Raw genomic sequence first — 15,861 nt, forward strand, 5'->3', positions numbered from 1 at the left:
GGGCTATCTCCAGTGGTGTCCCACAGGGATCAGTGCTCAGACCCATGCTTTTTAACATATTTATTAATGACTTGGATGAAGGGGAGGAATACTCGAGGATTAAGTTTGCCAACAATACCAAGCTGTGGGGAAATGCACACCAAAAGATAGGGTAAGGATCCAGGATGACCTAGACAAACTGGTTCTATGGGCTGCTCAGAATCAGATGAGGTTCAACAGGGAAAAGTGCCAGGTCCTTCATCTGGGTAGAAAACCTTCATTATAATCATAGGATAGGTGGTAGCCCACTGGATGACACAACATCTGAAGGGGACCTGGGGGTCACAACCGGCCAGAAGATGAATATGAGCCAACAGTGCGATGAAACCACAAGCAGGGTGAATAGAACTCAGGTGTGCATCAGCCGCTGTGCTGCCAGCAGTTCCAAAGAGGCACTTCACCCTCTCTGCTCAGTGTTGGTGAGGCTGTAGCTGGAGTACTGTGCCCAGTTTTGGGCACTGCACTTCAGGAATGCGGATAAGCTCGAGAGGGTGCAGAGAAGGGCCCCATATGATCAGGGGCCTGGAGGATAGGTCCTATGAGGAGAGACTCCAGGAACTAGGCTTTTTCAGTCTGAGTAAGAGGAGGCTGAAAGGTGACTTGACAGCCACCTACAAGTATGTCAGGGGGTAACACCAAGATCATGCGGGACTAACTCCTCAGGAAGGCACCCCTTGGGAGGACAAGGATCAAGTCACAAACTAACAGGGGTAAGATTTCGACTGGATGCAAGGAAAAGCTTCTTCTCCATAAGGGTAACTAGAACCTGGAACACTCTCGGCAGAGGCGGTGCGGTCATCACCCTTACAGGTGTTCAAGAAGATGCCGGATAAGCACCTCGTTGAGCTAGTTAGAGCTCATTAACCTCCTGCCTATGGCAGGGGAGCAGACTTGGCGATCTTCCAGGTCCCTTCTGGTCCATTGATTCTATGATTAAAATACAAATGGTTCCTTCTCTGAAATATTGTCTATGTGACCCTCATGTTACCCTCCAAAATGACAGAGCTGTAAAATGTGCAGTGGAGGTCAGTTTTAACACTGGTTCATGCAGGAGGCAACACTGAAAAGTAAAACCAATATTAAAAAACAAACAAACAAACAAAAAACACCTGTCATCACTTGACATTGGACAGTGAAACCACTGGAGGGAAAAAAACCAAAACCAAAAATATGTCTGTCAACCAACTTCCATCCTAATTACTATCCAAAAATTAAAGAAAACTTTGGCTTCCCATAACAATGCCTTATTCTCATGTAGCACTCTAGAATGAAAAGTGTTTTAAAAATATGTTTGTAGCATCACGTCCATTAGCAAGACAAGGTAAATAAGGCAGAGAGGATAGATGAATTGTTCAAGATCACCCAAAAGGTCAATAGCAGAGCTGAAAATAGTCTCCTGAGATTCAGTTAAGTATTTTAAATACTAGGGAGCATTGTCTTTCATAAGTCATACATGACTCCATGACATGTGCACTCCTCACAAAGTGACCCCTTAAAGCAAGAGAAACAAGTCTGGGAAGCATTTTCTAGTTGGCTAAGAAACAGGGCATAAGTGACTTTGCAAAGATTAAATAGAAATCTATAGATTTTGGAATAGACTGTGTTCTGACTTAACAGATCTCTTCATTATATACCAAGTCAGAGTGCACATAGCAAGCTGTTTCCTATCTCTGTATGCAGTCCAAATGTTGAATCAGGCTAATCAGTCCTGCCCACCTTTGTGACCTGAAAACAGCACGAGACAGCACCCAGAAAAGTGTGGATGTGTGGTATGTGGTGCTGCAGACCCATCAGTGGTGCCACACACCACCTATGCGGGCATTCCCCATGCTGTTACCTTGCAGCACTGGGGGTTATTTCTGACCCCAGGAGATTACAGGGCCAAAAAAAACCCATGCCAAAAAAAAAAAAGTGGGGGAGCACATGTGGCAACAACTGCCCCAAACTGGAGCCTGGCTGGCTGGAGCCACACTCTGGCTGCCAACTAGGCTCCAAGCTTCAGGAGCACCATGGCTGCAGCTCCCCAAGGCCCAAGGCCCCCAGGTCAGGCTGCTGGGGCCAGCACATTTGCTGGCCCCCACTTCTCCTACCCCACTGTGGCAGTGCACCTTTGGGTGCTTGCCACTTTAGGGACAGAGTCAGGCAGCTAACAAGGGCCAGATGGCAGCAGCCATTTTGAGAACCAGGTATACAAAGGCTGCAGTTTGCTACTGCCAGCCCAAGCAGAAACATCTAGACGGTAAGAGCAGGAGGCTTTTGGTCCTGGGCATGACCTAAAACTGCATCCTGCCAGACATGGGTGGTCTGGTGGGGCCCTAGTGGTGTGGGATTCCCCAGGAAATCCCAGGCATTACCTCCCCAGTGAAAGATGGGTTGGGGCACCTTAACCCTGGCCCCCACCATCTGGTGGGTAATCATGAGTGGTGGGGGTAGTGGGGCCACATATGCCCATGTGTAGGTGCCTAAGCCCAGCAGGGATACGAGATCCCAGAGACCCCAGAGGGTGTAGCACGAGCGTAACGTGCAGTCCCGCACAGTAGGGCTGAATTGGGAGTAGGCCTGAAGAGCTGTGCATATGAGGGGGCTGAGTAGGGCTGCACTGGAGTAAGCCTGAAAGCCATCTCAAGGGCCAGCCCTGTGAGAAGCTAGTTGCAAGTATGAGGAGACCCCATGGTAGGGTATGGCGTACAGTTGCCCAATGAGGGGCTTGGGGCAGAATCAGCCCAGGGTTTGGCATGCACACATAGCAGCACTTACAGGAACCAAAGGACTGCATGGTGAAGCCAGCATGCAAGTAGCAAAGCCTGATGCCCAAGGCAGGCCACTCAAGAGAAGCAAGGGCAGTGGAGTGTGGCCTAGTGATGGGTAGCATACCACAGACCCCTGCGAGAGGGAGTCAGAATGAATGTGAGGATGAATGAAGCCCAGCTTCGGACTGGGTTTGCTCTGGTCTCAAACAGGGGAGTAATCCTAATGTGGATACCATCTGCGAGGCATGGGCTGTGGTGTAGGGAAGGTTTGGAGCACCAGACAGCAGCCCCTGGCATTGGGGGATGGAGGGGTGGAAATGGGCTGCCTCATATATTATACCACAGCTTATGGGAATAGCAAAGTTGTGGCAGAAGAAACTGGGCAGACTGCCCTGAGATCTGACCCCAATTGTGCCCCGTCATACCCACCCAGAGTAACCTGCTGCATGCCAGAATGCACATGGCACAGGTATTCCCTGGGGACAAGTAATAGGGGCACAAGGCCTGCCTCCGCTTCGTGTGTCCAGGGAAACAAATGTCTGCACTTGTCTGGACATGGCCACTGAACGCAAAGCAGTCGTATATTTCAGGTTAAGCAACTTGTGTATAGTCACTTCTCATCTGACATGTAGACTTGCTATTGTTTCAAAGTTTTTTTTCCAATTTTATGGTAAAGAAATGCCCTAGTATATGTAAATAACAGTTAATAACATTTTCTATAGTTAAGGAGTCAAGAAATTGACAAGACTCAGTTCTGACAAAGGGCCAGTGAGACCTGGGGCACACTCCCAGCTCAATGGCAAAGTTTGCACCATACCTTCCTACTGAAGACCTACTACTTAATACACAAATAGACTTAAAAATGGATTTATAGGTTTTCATGGCTCTCCATTTTAGATCGTAATTCACCTATTCCACTAAACGATATTTTGAGGTTATTCAGGCATGGGCAATTTTTGTGCAACTGAACACAAATGTGCACCTTCCAGCATTTTCACCATGATCTAAAACAAGACTACGCTCTCTCACATACAACACAAAGTTTCCCCCAGAAACAGCAGCTGTAAACCGCAGCATGCATTATATGTAAGAAGTATGGGAAGAGTGGCTTCTGCTGGTTACTGGGAAAAAAAGCAAGTAAAATCCACATGACTGAGTAGAACAACGAGCAGGCTCAGCTCCAACTACTGTTATTCAGTTAGTTACTACAAGGATATCTTTTTGTCTTCATTCTGCCTTTCAAAAATGAGCTGCATATTTTATTGCAGGGTATACTATATGTGATAGTGCTCTATACTGAACAGAAGACCATGTTGCACCTTTGTTACAAGTTTCTTTGGGAGCTTTTGGAGAGCTATTTAGGACATTAACTTATGCACAATTATAATCACTAACACAGGTTCTCATTAACTAATTGTAGTAGCCTGTGCTTGTTGCATTACAACTGTTTCATGCCTTAAATGATGAAGATGTCTGTAAGAAGGCCAACTGAAATGGACTGGACTGCACATAAGGCAAACACACAGATCCCTTTAGAGTATCAGAACCCTTATATAGTGTAGTAGACAAATTGTCTGAGAAGATTTTTCTTCCTTTGACTTCAGCAGTGGAATAAATACACTGAGATGCATTTAGAATCCATGTGGCTTCTTCACATAGTGGACTTCCCCTGAATAGAAAAAAAAAATGAATTAATAACACTATACAATTTCAAAAGGCAGGAGGGGAGGGAAGAATAAGACACTTTGAGATATGGATGCTACTAACCTTAGAAAAGTAGAGATCAATCTTCTTGCTTCACTTTTTCCATCTCCAAACCATTTACATGCAAGAACTCTTGAAAGCACATATTTCTGTCCTTTGCTAAATTTACAGGCAACAACTCTCTCACTTAAGTCTAATTGAAATAATTGAGTTTTCTATTTGAAAGCATATTTAATTAACTAGTCTGTGCACCTTACCTTCCACTGAAGCCATCTTAAGTTTTCTGTTCATTAAAGCAATGTATCTAACCAAAGCCAATTCATTATTCACATGTATAGAGTGAATAAAGCAAACATTCGGTAACTGAAACACTCAGAAAAGTAAGGTTTTGCCACTATGTGATCACTCCTTGTCTCATGAGATCAAAACCAAATATTTAGGAATGCCCACAATTTGCTGTGGAAGCTTGATGACTACAAGATATCGTAATTATTTGATAATTTTGATTTATTTGGTACTGAAGATATGGGCTTCCATATACAGTATTTATGGCCTAATGAGCCAAGGAAAACATGTATGCTAACGGGGGACCAAAACAGATTTCTAAGCCTCTTTATGAGATATATTCAGTTACGTATTAAATACGTGCCCACAAAGCTGTACAGTGCATCTGAACATCTACAGATTAGAATTAAAAAAAAAAAAAAAGCCACACACCAAAAATAACCAGGGAAATAAGTTGTTCTAGTAATTTAAGCCATCAGGATTCATAGTGCAGATAATCTTTTATTAGACCAACAAGATTTTTGCAGAGATTCTTTAATTGCCAGCTTTCGGGCACAAACACCCTTCATCTGGCATCAGAGAGAGAATTATAAAAGTTTTCCCGGGTAGAAATGAAAGTTCGTATTTCATAGGATTTCACAGAGCAGGCAATAGATGGAAAACTCCTTTGGGTAGTCAGTTCACAGCTAGTATGGAGTCTCTCACTTCTATGTGGGGTTCTGTGATGATGCAAATTAACTCAAAACAAAGGCAGAGGCAGTGTCTCCGATTTTGCAAAAAATCTTGTTGGTCTAACGAAAGGTATCATCGCAACTATGAGTCCTGATTGCTTTTTCCTCTAGACCAATATGGCTACCACCTGGATACCTGACATCTAGTAACTAAAAACATTTCTCTAAAGCTTTATAAAATTTACCAACTATAATTTGGTCACATAGGCATCCGCTGATCTCTGTTAAGAGTCACGCAATTAGATTTTATTTAGCGTGTTAGACACTTTTTGTCCATCTCAGCCAGGAAACACAAGGAGCGATGGACTACTTTACCAAAGCAAACATGCCAATGTAATGTTTTGCTGAATCTCAAGTAAATAGTTTTCAGATCTCTGGACACAAAGATCTTTCTAAACTTCCTTCCAGAGTTTTTAAAAGCTCAGTGTTTTTAAGCAAGCAACAAATCTTTACACACAAGGTATATTGACAAAGTAAAAGGCAATTTTCACAAATCAAGCAGATGTGCCGTTTCAGAACACTGACATTCAAGCGTGCCAAAAACCGAGGGTGAATGAGTAAAATAACCTGTAAACATCAATAGATGAAAGGAGACTCAATGAATTGGAATGACCACACAGCAACAACCTGCACTTCAAAAGCAGCCTTCTGTCATGAAATCTCTCAGGCTTGACAAAAAGAAAGTTAAGTCTGTCAACATGGTTAGTGCAACTTTTATTTAAGGGGTCAGCTTCAAGAATAGATCCACAAAGAAGGAATCCAGTAAACGTTACAGGGTCTTCACTATTACCAAAATTTGTTCTGAAGTGTGGTACTGGAATCTGTTCACTCTGCAAATAATTTGTTGCTACATAATATAGCAGTTAGAATCTTTTCTTGGGTACAAAACTGTATCCGTCTTGCCCAAAAAGGCTACTCTCTGGAGGGGATAAGGTAATACATCACTTTAATATAAACAAGAAAATATTTGTTTGGGATTTCTATAAACAGATAGCTACATAGGTGAATTCAATGCGCTTTATTATTATTATTAGAAAACAGAGGGAAATAATGTTGGGTTAAAGAACAGATACCTGTGTTTTCCCTAGTCAAAATGGATTCAGGTTTCCTTGAGGATTATTTGGAATATTATGAAAAAGTTTATTTTTAAGTAGATATTGTAGTTTGTGTTGCCAAAAAGTGGAAATTACATCTCAAGTCAAGCTATGTCTTGTTCAGCATTCAACATATCTTTACTGTAGCCACTTGATTTTTTGTTAAAGTTATGCATTCTTTTATTTAGGAGAAACAAGTAGCTGTTGGCACTGACCAGTTTCTGTACTTATTGCTTGGACAGGTCATTTCTATTCTTAAAAGACGACCTGGCTATTTAGGACACCTTCACCTCTCCCCTCCTCCCACCACCCCCCAAGCAGTCACACAACCCCATGTGTCTTACTGGAAGTTAAGTTACATACATACATATGGGACACTCTACACCCCTAAGGCTGCACGGCTGACCAGGAGAAAGAGAGCAACAAAATATCTAACTGACATTTGCTTCCTCTTCTTTCTTAAAAAAGTCATCCAATTTTAATTTAGACCCCAGGACTCTGACTCCCTCCTTTTTAGTTATGGGATGAAAGCAGCTTCACTGTGCTTTCTTAACATAAATCAAAGTCACTTTACTCCATAGACCAAAAGGTAAAACACAAAAGGACAAACTTTTTCCACAGTTAACCATAAATAAAAGTGCAAAGTGTTCAAGTAGGATGTGTAGTTTAAAGCAAGCTGTACAGCCACATTTGGCATAGTCATCTTTTATAGGCTCTGCGTGGGTCCCTCCCATTACTTATTGTAGGTACAAAAGGCTGAACATTATTAGGCGTTCCTGGTATTGGCTGATTTACAGGTCCTCGTCCACTGCCTCTCCCACTACCTGAATAGGAGTTGGCATGGTTATATGCAAATGGAAATCCACTTGATTCAGGTCCAGTTTGCAAACCATTTCCTAAAAAGACAGTAAAAATGTTATCACAAGTTCTATCATGTGAAATCACTGCTCCACTACAAAGTCTTCACATTCTGATGTTATTACTATGCAACTAGATAATATAGATGATTTAGAATAAGGAGCAAAAGTTTAAAGACCTCTTTGGAGACCTTACAACCTCAACTCGAAGTCTAATTATCCTCTCGCCTGCCAACAGTAGCTTCACCAGGATGACTAAAGCAAGGCCACAGGCATTTAAATGCTGCTATGACTTGGCACTGCATTTTTGGAGAGAGAGGAGAAATTGCAGCCAGATTGTTGCTTTCACCCACATGCACTGGCTTGTAGCTGGCATGCCTAAATATTCCACGGTGACCCAGAGACACAGGAGGACAGAAGAGTCTGAGAGGAACAAGAGATAAAGCAAGACTCTGTATTCCCCTCCCCACCAGACAGACATGTAGAAAGTGGGATTTTTGCAAATCGTGAAGATCATCAGAGGCAGAGGCACCAGTACTTTAAAAAGAAAGCTTCAAGTAAAAAGTAACGACAGTCAATAGCATGCTGCTTAAAAAACACACACATTCAACGCTAAGAAGGCAAAAAAGTAGGCAGGAAGTGTTTGCGGGGGGGAGAGGGGGAGGGGTAGAGGGTGGAAAAGGAAGAGCACAACAATTAGGGACTGCCCATGAAAGCAGAAAGGAAGAAGTGATAAAAACACAAAGAAGCAAGTCTCAAACTGGGCATACGCATATTAGTTCAAGCAGAACAGTTTACCCCCCAAAACAATGAGGTGGTGAGTAACTAGCTACACAGCAATTAGGCTGCAAGAGGACTAGTGCAACCCTGGCATTAAGGGAGAAAAGATTTCAGATAATGACTCTTATTTTGCTCAGAACAAAATAGCAAGAGTTCATAAAGAGAAGTAGAACAGAAGTGAAAATCCAGAGGAGGAAGCCGAGTCTCACCAACAATGTGCTGATTTTTGACTGTATAAGTCTGAGATCAAACAATACTCTGACACCGAATCTTGAATACATAATAGTAGGTTAACATCATGATGCTGTCTCCATTTTTAGTATGGAACACCAGTGCTTAGGTTCTCTCACATAACATGCATTCAGTCCCAAACCTCTGAAGCATCTTTTTTTTTTTTTTTTTATTTAAAGCAACTGTTTAAATGCAAAAAACTGCCCTAGAATTATACTGAAACTGTATTTTCACAATTTCCTTGCCAAGTTATAATTAAAGCTAACCTACCCCTTGTTAAGGGGATGTTAAATGTGACATTTACTACAAGATTGCTTTGGCTTTTGTCCACTGCTTCACCTTCCATTAGCAACATCTTGAGCACGCTGAATGAAAATTTTCAGAAGTGACCTAAGTCTGAGTTATATAAATCAAAGTACCTTGAAAAATTCTGTCCAGTACGATTACTAGCAAACTAGTTCTCAGGACTTTTAACAGAAACAGTCATGCATACGAGCAGAAGGTCTTCCAGAGCTGAGCTAACCCTTATCTTTTAGGGCATAAATCCATATTTTCCCCCAAATATCAAAGCCCTAAGCTTCTTAGTTTCATTTCTGAAGCAGTTCTCTTCCTTTCACTTCCACAAAATAAAATAAAACTTACCCACTGTCCCGAAAGTACAAGTACCCAAATTACTGGCTGAAGAACTATTATTCTGTTCACCCTGTGCCTTAAGAGAAACGTAGAAAAAGTACAGATCAGACAAAGAAATTTCCATTTAACAGGAGGACTGAATTTCTTGCATGTGCTTTTGCGCTAGGCTATACATAAGAGATATACACATTACTTGCAAATTATTTCCATTCTTAGGTCCATATATCACTTTACAAACCATACTAAAAGGCAAAAAAGTCTTACCATAATCTAGTTTAAGGTATTCCAATTAAATAATGTTTTACACATTTTTACCCCCCAAAATATAGCATACCAGTTTGTTCTGCCCAAAGTGGTCTGAGTTGGGTTCACTGAAGTTTGGCACTTCTGAATATACCATACAGAACCTGAAAAGAAAAGAAGATTATGAAAGGCATCCTGTTCCAGCCTCATACCAAAGAACCCTCTCTGTTTCTTACGTCCAAGTAGTATAGATGTTCATATTACCGCAGCACCGTAAGTATACAATCTAGGCACTGGTCCTTCAAAGGCAGCCCCCTCTATAGGCATAAAACAGTGCTGGCTTGTTGAATCCTTCACAGGATCAGGGCCCAAGATGTCAGGCTAATCTTGATCAAGTGCTCTGATGGAGAAATCTGAATGCCAGAGATGCATGCATAGCACCTCATTAACACTGAAGAAGGGCTCAGAACATCTAGAGGATAGTAAAATTCACAGCATTCTTTTCCAGTTAAAGGCACTAGGTAAGGAAATAAGTTCACAGACTATCTACACTAACAGTGAAAGCAATAAAAGAGGGAGGACTGGATTATTAAAGCTTTCAGAAAACAAATCTTGTTCTAAACTCACTTGTGCAATTGTTCAACTTGATTTTGTGAGCAGAATTAAGAAAAACAATGGTTTCCTGTAATCCAACCCTGCTATAGAACCACCCCATTAAGAAGTTATACAGAGAATCAGAATAATTTAGCCTGAAAGGAGACCTCCAATGAGTCCCTCTGCATTATATTCAGATGGGATTTTTTCCACCTCTTGAACAGTCCAATATACAAAGTGTCAAATCTCCAACCCTACCTCCCAAGTGGCAATGCTTCCTCCAGCATATTCTACCTGTTACTTAGCATTTTTCACGGGTAAAGAATACCTTCTTTACATGCCTTCACTGTCTATTTGTAAACTGTATGATCCTATGTGCATTTCACTTAAGTCCTCTTACCCTTCCTTCCCTTCATAATTCTCTCCCCAAGTTCTCTCCAACCTGATACACGTTTTAAGAGCAGAGTCCCAAAATAAAACAGATTATGCAAACTGAGACCTAAACAAGCAGCAAGAAGTAATCACCTTCTCACTTTACACATTATACTCCTATCAATACGACCCACAGGGTCATGCTAAGACGGAGGCTGAATTACCTTTACACCCCTAGAGAGGATGGTCCCTCCAGGACAGGCTGGAGCTCATTACCAGAGTAGTACGTGGAAGCTCGCATTGCGGCTGCCTGTACCGTATCTAGCCTGTGGATAAATAAAGGACTTCAGTGTTCAGTGCTGCAAGTCCTTAAACGTGAGCATGTGTAACCCAATATGAGTTTTTATATTGGAAACTTACTCAGTTTGTAACATGGGAGTACAGTATACCTACTGAGAATGGGATCCACAAACATATCCTTCTTTGAGCTGGGACTAATGAAACTGAGACCCATAAAAGCTGACAGAGCCCCCAAATAAATGTCAATTAAAATTAACATACCCATCTTTGTTAAAAGTTAAGACTACAGTTTAACAACAGTATCCCCTTTCCCCCCACCCATTAAATCTTTCAGGTAAGAGCTCACTTGTTTTATACATACCATGACACTCTGCAAATAGCAATATCTAACTGACCTCAATAGAAATGTACCAAATGTGACACTTACTCCCCAATTTTCTGTAGCTCGCCCCCTCTTCCGGTGTAAAGTGTCAAACATCCTTTCCACAGAGATGCGTACCTAGTCAGAGTCAACAACATTAGAGTGTTAGAAAGGATAAGGAGAGAACAGCTACAGGAAGCACTGTCCATTCTTTCCAGTAACAAATACAAACTTTGAAAGACTGAAGAAAGAAACCTGTTTGGCAAATTAGAGTATTCTATACCAATAGAGATGTGTTGGCTACAATTCCCAAACTAATTCTCCGACGCTCCAGATTATCTTATCGAAGCAGTGGCTAGTTGCCTACTTTTAAAAACAACTGTTGAAGAGCCAAACAAGTTAACACGGTTTCCAAGGAGACTAGCCCTGAGTCTACTTGAACATATCAAGACTACTACACCAACCCCAGTCTGAGCAGCCCTTTAGAGCCAGCTCCTATGCAAAAATCCTTCCTGTTGTGCAGACATTATACACATCTTGCTAAAAATCACGTGTTATATCAAGCCCCCAGGAACGCAAGGAGGATGACAGCAGAAAGCTGCTTCTGTGCCACTGTGAAATACACATTAGTGTAAGATTCAAGGAGAAAAAAAAACAAAAAAAACAAAACCTCACACCAGAAATTAAGCTGATAACAGATTTAAGAAAGCAGCAGCTAGTTTTTTGCAAGGTTAAAATTCAAATGTTATGGAGAAATCTAAATCACTTCTAGTATGTGGAAACAGCCCTGTAGGTCAGCATGATCATTTTTTAGCTCAGCTATGTTAAGTTTCTTTAGTCCTTTTCTTCAGGCAGAAGAAAGAGCAACTGAAAGGAACTGAATGTATGACAGGATAGTTATACGACCTGCAAATAAGGGACACAGAAAGAGAGAAGTCTACCAAGAAAGCAAGATGGTCTTCTAGCTAAGCACCAGAGTGACAGTCAAGAGATAAGAGTTCCATTCCCAGATGCTGGAGATGACCTTGGACAAGTCAATTAATCTTGTAATTTGGTTTCACATCTGTGGAACATGGGGATTAATCCTTCCTCCTACTCTTTGCCTGGTCTTTTACTATGCTATTAACTCTTCAGAGCAGGAGTTAATCGTGGGACAAAGGTACTAACTGGAGTTGGGGGCATACTGTTCTGGGCACTTCAAGGTACTACCATAATACAAATAAAACACTTGGATGAAAGTTCATCTCCTGTTGTACTTCAGTGCACAAATAAAGTCTTTAGCAATGAAGACGTTAGTACTATATTTCTTCTAATAGCAGCACTTACCTATCTAGCGTGCAACATGAGTCGCTTTGCACCTAACATTACACCTTCTGCTTTACACAAAAGTTTCCCTTCATGCTTAATGTTAAGCAAATGGTGTAACAAATTTTTATGGCATATAGAAAAAGTAGTGCTAAATAAGCAAAGAGATAATCAATCAAGCACAAAATACACAAAAAGGGGAAAAAGAAAGAGAAAAAAAGACAATAAACCAAAGGATTAAAAACCTTCACCAAATTTCCAACCACAATAGGGTTTTCTAACTTATTTTATACGGTGAAAATAAAAATTTGTATAAGTGCTGTCCATAATGCACTAAACTGAACAAAGAACTCTTCAGTATTCAGAATTTTAAAATATTAGCTGCTACATCTTTCTGAACATGAAAAGCCAACAACAATGAAAACCCTGAATAAATGTCTGTTTATGCTGTGGACTCGCAATTGAGCATAGAAAGAGGAAAAAGAAATAGAAGTTTTAGACACAGGCAGTGCCTAGCCAAGTTTAACTATTTTTAACAGCTTTAACAGGCCAGCCTGAACTGAAGAATAAGATTACCCTATATAGGTAAAATTGACCTACCCTGCAAAAGCAAATGTCACACATACAGATTAATCCTATTTAAGTTAAATACATAAATGGAAGATACACAGGGAGAGAGAAGATAGAGTTTAGTGAAACTTTTATGTCACCATAAGGTAAAAAAAAGGTACTTTGTAAAATATGAGCCACAGTCAAATCTTCTCTGCACCTGCCATTCAAATACCAGGCCTTTGCTGAATGTGCATTCATGTAAATAAAGGTCAAATTGGACATATGTAAGTAGCAATAATGCCAATCCATGGCTTTGTATCACACAGCACGTGTTTTCTTTAGTTCAGTGCAGGCCACAGGTAAGTTACCTGTTCTCACATTCAGTTCCATTGAACACGGTGGCAACTATAGAAAACTGGAAGTAGTATTATGAGTTTGGGTCAACAAAAACGAGTACCACACAAAAGATTTTGGGTAGCTCCATGTTGTACCATTTAGAACTGTGAAAGAAATACTGGACACCAACCCAAAGATTTTCATCCCTAGGTATTCTCTCTAACAAACTAATGCGGAGGGAGATATACTTAGCCAATTTTGGCAGAAGACAGGGCATGGTGTCTTGGCTTCAGGCTAATTAACAAAAAATTAGGTGGCGCATTGTTTTTGTTTTGATTTTTGGGGGGGTTATTTTTACAAAATCTGCACAGAAGTGACACCTGTTATTTTCGTGGTGATACTCAGATGTTTCCACCCCAAACTGAGAATTAAAAATATGGCCTCAAGTCTACATACACTTACTGCGACAAATACAGAAAAAACTATTCCTAAACTGGAAGTATTGTAATTATTAATGAAAGTAGTCTGCATGGATTTAGAATCAAACAAACAAACAAAAATCTAGTATTGGGGTACTAAATGAGAAGAAAGTGAACTTAACTGAAAATATAAATGAAAGGGACAAGTCTCTTTTACTATACCATCTAAAAACAAAAAGTGATTTAAAAGCAGTTCTATATTTTACAAGCTGGTGTTACCAGCTTGTGGTACTTCGTGTGGAACATATTGTGGGGGGGGTTTTAAATCTCTAATCTGGCAGTATTTAGTTCAAATATTCCTTTCATGTGAACCACAAAAACCTCTATACTATAATGTAACACCCAAATTAAATTTTTCCTGGATTCATTTCTACTCCCACTGGTAATTTCCATCAAGTCTTCTGTAAAACAACCTACTGTAAGCAGGCTGCTACAAGAAACAAGGAATGTTAAAGATAAGTACAGTGTTTTTTTATTTAATTCTCTGAATCCTCGTTTTGAATTTATAGAGCAAGACAGCTACTCTATCCCCCCCCTCCAAAATGGAAGGTTCTTTTACTGAAGTTTTAAGAAAACAGAAGGTAAAGCTCAAACTCCAGACCCTTATCCAACCAGAACACCTACATATGGATAAGTTACTGAGTTACAGACAGAGTGGCCATACTCAGTCTCTTGATGCATTTATTTTAAGTGCGCCTTGAGGTAAGGAAGAAGAGTTTTAATGTTTTAATGTGTTTTTATATCATTACGCCACACAGTGACAAGGAACCAATCCACAAAAGGTATGCTGAGTCATTTGGTTTCCTTCACAAATGAGGCCAAAGGCTATTTACAAATCAAAACTTTTGGTCTAGTGACAAAGAGGGGTTTTCCACATTCACTATAGTGCCAAAGTACACATCAATACTATTTAGATGTTACCCCACTATGAAGCACAGCAAAATGGGTGGGACTGAGCCAAGACAGATCGCCTCCCTGCCTCATACATACCCTTTGGTCAATCGAATAATATCCCCTGGCTGTATAAGACTCCCGATTTCATCCCACACAGAAATGGTGATGCTGCCCGTTTTGTCTGCTACTTTACATGATCTCACTTCGTGTCCATCTTTGGTTTTGGTAACTCGTCCTGCAGGGGAAGTAAAAATAAAACGTAAAATCATTTTTAAAACCCACACACACCAGCTGACAAAGAGAGGCGCCTAGAAAACAGGAAGGAGATAGCTGAAGGGATTTAGAAAGACGACTTCAAATGTAAGATAAAATGAAACAGCAAGCACCTCAGCGCAATCACAAACAAGCATAATAAGTCTGCCTGCTGGCTGAAAGGGGCTAAATGACTTCAAGAACGGGACTGGCTCACCTGCCTGAGTGAGGGACCTTATTAGAAATTAAATATGGTGTTAAACAGGAACAGGGGATCAGAGGGGAGCCCTGCCCCATGTGAGCTGCTCCTGCTCCCCACATCCAAAGCCCAGTACTCCCAGGACACAGCACTCTCCTACCCCAGTAGGACACTGGGAAGAAGGAAGGGACACAGCTCAGAGGGACCCACTTACCGATCTCCAGCACAATAAAGACGACATTTAAGTTTTTCAGTCCGGGTTTTATGTCTTTTATAAAGAAGTATGTTTCGTTTGCCATACTCATGCTGCTGCTCAGGATCAGGACACAAGTGCTGCAGGGGCTGGGTCACCCTGAGCAAGACAGAGCATCCCTCGGGGGAGAAGCTAGGCAAGGAGAGAAGGGCAGACAGTCAGTGAGCAGCCCTAGGTGGGGCCTCTATGTACTTTTTTTGCGGGGATGGGGGCGGATACTGAAGTCACACGACCAGACATCCATCCCCCTGCTCTCCCCGCACCGGCGCCTGCTTCACTCGCTCCCCTTGGCCGATCACTTTCAAAGCGAGGGGCTGCGCCCGGGCACTGGGACTTGCAGCCCGGAGCACGGCCACGTTCAGCCGCGCTCGGGAGCGGCAGGGGCGCCCCCGGCTTCGTTGCCTCCCGTTTCTCAGGACAGGGAGCCCCAGAGCCGCCCACCCCGCCGCTCTCCCACCGCCGCCTCAACCCACACACACGAGCCGCTCCCCAGTCTAACGCAAGCATGTGCTGCGCCGCCCTTTTATAGCCAGGCGGCCTGACCCATTTCCCTCGCACAGTGGGGGGGGCAGGAGAGCCCAGAGCCGCGGGCGGGGCCGGCCGGGGGCAGCGCGCGG

General features: G+C 41.9%; 1 protein-coding gene across 3 annotated transcripts; it reads right to left on the reverse strand.

Moving 5' to 3' along the window:
• Window positions 1-6,204: 6,204 nt before the first annotated feature.
• NABP1 (nucleic acid binding protein 1) lies at window positions 6,205-15,730 on the reverse strand. Of its 3 annotated transcripts, none has more exons than XM_019554550.1 (7): window positions 15,718-15,730; window positions 15,206-15,376; window positions 14,637-14,775; window positions 11,041-11,112; window positions 9,439-9,511; window positions 9,114-9,180; window positions 6,205-7,499 (listed from the first exon to the last, which is right to left on the reverse strand). In XM_019554550.1, the coding sequence occupies exons 2-7, from the start codon at window positions 15,294-15,296 to the stop codon at window positions 7,303-7,305; spliced, it is 639 nt and encodes a 212-aa protein (XP_019410095.1). In that variant the 5' UTR covers window positions 15,297-15,376; window positions 15,718-15,730; the 3' UTR covers window positions 6,205-7,302. The 3 variants fall into 3 exon arrangements, with proteins under 3 accessions (XP_019410095.1, XP_019410094.1, XP_019410093.1); XM_019554549.1 differs by lacking the exon at window positions 15,718-15,730 and adding an exon at window positions 15,508-15,696; XM_019554548.1 differs by lacking the exon at window positions 15,718-15,730 and having other exon boundaries at window positions 15,206-15,477.
• Between the last annotated feature and the right edge of the window lie 131 nt (window positions 15,731-15,861).

Source organism: Crocodylus porosus, unplaced genomic scaffold, assembly GCF_001723895.1.
Source record: "Crocodylus porosus isolate Cpor-Errol unplaced genomic scaffold, CroPor_comp1, whole genome shotgun sequence".
NCBI classification, from domain to species: Eukaryota; Metazoa; Chordata; order Crocodylia; family Crocodylidae; genus Crocodylus; species Crocodylus porosus.